At 59.0% G+C, this 3,861-nt stretch overlaps 1 protein-coding gene across 1 annotated transcript in view; it reads left to right on the top strand.

Moving 5' to 3' along the window:
* The first annotated feature begins 1,882 nt into the window (after positions 1-1,882).
* The window catches only part of ALAD (aminolevulinate dehydratase), a 5,696-nt gene continuing 3,717 nt past the window's right edge, over positions 1,883-3,861 (top strand). The window contains exons 1-4 of the mRNA XM_027907038.1: positions 1,883-2,025; positions 2,194-2,244; positions 2,899-2,995; positions 3,344-3,482. Coding sequence (XP_027762839.1) covers positions 1,913-2,025; positions 2,194-2,244; positions 2,899-2,995; positions 3,344-3,482 — 400 coding nt within the window. The 5' untranslated portion in view covers positions 1,883-1,912. The remainder of the gene's footprint in view (positions 2,026-2,193; positions 2,245-2,898; positions 2,996-3,343; positions 3,483-3,861) is intronic.

Raw genomic sequence — 3,861 nt, 5'->3', positions numbered from 1 at the left:
GGCCCCCCTCCCCTTTGGTCCCCCGGGATTAACTGTTCGGAGCATTTTTCGGATTCTCGAGGTGGGTTTTGTTCACTGAGCCCTTTGTTTGCCGTGGCTCTCCGGAGCCAGGCACCGTGGGGAGCTGCCAGCTCAGCTTCACCCGAGGGCTGTCCCCTTCCCTGGAGCGAGGACTGGCGGGGCAGCTTTCCAAGGGCTAAAAATGACCTGCCAAGGGATGCCACGGCGCTGCCAGCGTGCCTGTCAGCTGTTCTGCATTCCCCACAAGCACCACCTGAGTTTTTTATCCAGTGGTTTTATCCGTGTAACCCAGAGGGGCCTTTCCCCATCCCCAGAAGTGATTCCTCGGGGCACAAGAGGCTCAATTCCAGCCCTGGGCAATGCAGTGCCCCCTGTTCCAAGTGCCCTGGGCACTGGGGGGATCTGACACAGACTGAGTTTGGCTCAGTAGTAGAATATCTGAAGGGCCTTGAGTGTGGAAAATAGGTGAACACCTCACATTAAAGGTTTTCCCCTAGAAAAAAATGAGCCATCTCCTGCACAGCTCCATTGCTGCCTGGTGTTGTGGGTGCCCTGGACTCTGTCCTGGGATGCTCTGAGCTGTGCCTGAGTAGTGCCTGTTCTCTAGAGAGCTGGGTACAGGCAGGGGGTCAGTGAGGTTCATTGCCTGGGGAATCCCTCCTGGAATGGGACTGGAGACCACGGGGCTGCTCCCCTGAAATGAGTCCCATCCTCCTGCCACTCTGTCTCCCTGGGGAAGACCTGCCCTGCCCAGGGGTAGTCACAGGACTCCACTTGCTCTTTCAGAGCCCATTTCAGCTCTCCCCCTGCCCACGTCCCAAAAATCCCACGTTCTCCAGTAGGGCCTCTGCTCTGTCTTCCTGGGCACCCCAGCCCCTCAGCACAGGGGGTTTGGGGGATGTGGGCCTGTGTGTGGGTCCTCCAAGCTGCTCTGCACAAACAGCCTGTTGTTGGGACTGTGCTTTCCAGGGCTGTGCAGCTGCTCCCTCTGTGCTGCAGCCAAAGAAATGCCTCGTCCCAGGAGAGCCGCCTTCCCACGGCCCCTTCCATCACACCCACCAGCAACACATGTGAGAATTTAATGCTCATGGGCACGTAAATCTTAGTGGTCTGATCACAGAATTATTACTAAACTGTTGGAGAAGAAGAAAATATTGCTGCAGAAGAACTTTCAACGACAACAGAGCTAATGATTGATTTATGTGTGTTCAGTACCTGCTCTCTGTTACCTCGGAAATCAGTTTTGCCCAAGTCCCCAGTTTTCTTTACCCAGCAGTAAGAGGCTGCTGGAGTTGTGTGACTGGGGGGTTTAGAGCCCTGGTGTCCTCAGGATGATCCTGCCCCTCTCTCATGCAGTGCCCCCGCTCTTCTGTAACTGCCCTCACACTGTGGCCATAAATATGTTGTGCCTCGTGGAATGGTTTGGGTTGGAAGGGACGTGAAAGATCACTGAGTTCCAGCACAGAGCAGCTCTGCACTCCTCTGCATACAAAAACTTTATCACAGAGTTACTCAGAACTGAGGAAGAGTAAAATGAGTGAACAATGACCCTCTGGGTGCTCGGGCAGAGGAGCTTCTGGAGGGTGAAGGTGGTCCTGCTGTGGGAGGACCTGGTGGCTGCAACTGGGGGGGTTCCTGCACAGAACTGGGGGGTTTTGCAGGGAGGAGTCTCTGTCAGCCCTGTTTATGGGAAGGGCTGTTCAGTGACTGTTGAGGGGGGTCCTGCAGCACCCACCAGGCACAGGGGAGGTGGGATGGAGCTGGAGGGGCTGCAAGGGCCCAGGACAGGGACAGTCCTGGATCTCAGCCCCCTCCTCAGCAGTTTTCCAGGACCCTGCCGGGTTCTTCTGGTGTTGCAGAGCCTCCTTGCCCAGCCTCCAGCAGAGCCACCATGCAGGCAGACTCTGTCCTCCACAGCGGGTACTTCCACCCGGTGCTGCGCTCCTGGCAGTGCTCAGCTACCACCTTTGACGCCTCCAACCTCATCTACCCCATCTTTGTGACGTGAGTGAGCCCTGGCTCTCGGGGTCGGGGTGGACATGGCACAGGGTGACTGGCTGGGTCCATCCCAGGAGCTCCTCAGTAGGTTCAGAGTCCCTGTGCTCAAGCCTGGGAGAGGGGCCTCCTTCTCACACCGAGTCCTCACACCTCTGTCCCCTCCACCTCCCACAGTGACAGCCCTGATGCCGTGGAGCCCATCCCCAGCCTCCCTGGACAAGCCAGGTACGAATCCAACCCCACTGAGCCACGTGCTGGTGGCTGCTGGGATTTATGGCATGAGATGAGCATGAGCCAGGGGCGATGCTTCCAACCCTCTGCTACCTGCCCTGGGGATTCCCTGGCATCAGGCAGGGCAGGGACATTCAAAGGGAGGGGAGGGAATCGTGCTGGGAAGGCTGGAGAAGCAGCAGTACTGGGAGGGCAGCACCAGGGGCTCAGGCTGTCCCAGAGCACCCACACGTTGTGTGGGTTGGAAGCAAATGGGGTTTCCAGCAGCAGCCACAAAACCTGTGCAAGGATATGGGCTGTGCTCCTGCTCTGGATCCTGCTGGACTGGCAGCTCCTGTCTCCATCTGCTGCCACACTGGCAGGGCTCTGCTCAGAGAGGCCCAGGGGGGTGGGCTGGATCTGCAACAGGGAGGCCGAGATAAGGAATCCAAGGGCAGGGCACGCTTCTCCTTTCAGAGCAGTGTCCGTGCTGGGCCCCAGATAAGGGCCCAGATTGTTCCTCCCAGTGTTCAGGCACCACCTCCCCTGTACCTCCAGCTGCTGCCTGGTGATGCTGGATCGCTCACAGGGCAGCATCCCAGGCACAGGCAGCTCTTCCCAGGAGCAGGTGTGGGTGCCTGGCAGCTCCCTTCCCTTTGCCCTGCTCAGGTATGGAGTGAACAAGCTCGAGGGGATGCTGCAGCCCCTCGTCGAAGACGGCCTGAAGTGTGTGCTCATCTTCGGGGTGCCCAGCAAGGTCCACAAGGTCAGTGCCTGGTGGTGAGGGGGGCTTAGGGCAGCCACAGAGCTGTGGGAGAGCAGTGTGGGGCTGATCACAGGGTCTCTGGCTGAACTTACAGCCCACTCAGCAGAGCACGTGGGGATGGGAGACTGCAGTGACACCCAAAAAAGCCTCCAGAGCTCTGCAGGTGGCCCCAGGACCTGCACTCACTGCCCAGAAGTGCTTCTCCATCACCCTTTTCCCTCGGTGGTGGTGACACCATCCTGCCTTAGAGGATGTTTCCTGGGAGATGTTTCCTGGGCAGAGCTGCTGGCACGGAGGAGCCCGGGGGAAGTGTGGGCTGCGTGTGCTGAGGTGTTTGTGTCCCCACAGGATGAGAGAGGCTCTGCTGCTGATGCCGAGGGCACTCCTGCCATCCAGGCCATCAGGAGGATCCGCTCCACCTTCCCAGAGCTGCTCATTGCCTGTGATGTTTGCTTGTGCCCTTACACCTCGCACGGGCACTGCGGTGAGCACGGCCCGTGGGCCTGGCCTGCACTCACTCCTGGTGTTTTCCTGGCTCTGGGAGTCTCCAGAGATTTACCATTTTCTGCTGAGGGGCTCCGTGTGCTGGTGGGGCCTGGCCAGCTCCTGCCCCTAGATCTGGCTTCCCATTCCTGGTGTAGGAAGCTGGGAGGCCTCTCCTGGCTTTGGACAGCAGGGTGGGAGGCACAGGTGGTTCAGGCCCTCACTGTGGTCATCTGAGTCTGTCTTCCCTTCCCTGGAGCATCCACACCCTGGAGGGCTCCTTACCCAGCTCCATGAACACATTCCTCACTGCTGCTCTGGGCATCTCCACAGCTTGTCCCCAGAGCCACACTCCCCTGGGGACTGAGGCCCCTGCTGGCCCT

Source organism: Empidonax traillii, unplaced genomic scaffold, assembly GCF_003031625.1.
Source record: "Empidonax traillii isolate 1590-97213 ecotype Southwest subspecies unplaced genomic scaffold, ASM303162v1 scaffold1393:size172035, whole genome shotgun sequence".
In the NCBI taxonomy this organism is placed as follows: Eukaryota; Metazoa; Chordata; class Aves; order Passeriformes; family Tyrannidae; genus Empidonax; species Empidonax traillii.
This window is presented reverse-complemented; position numbering and strand designations above follow the sequence as displayed.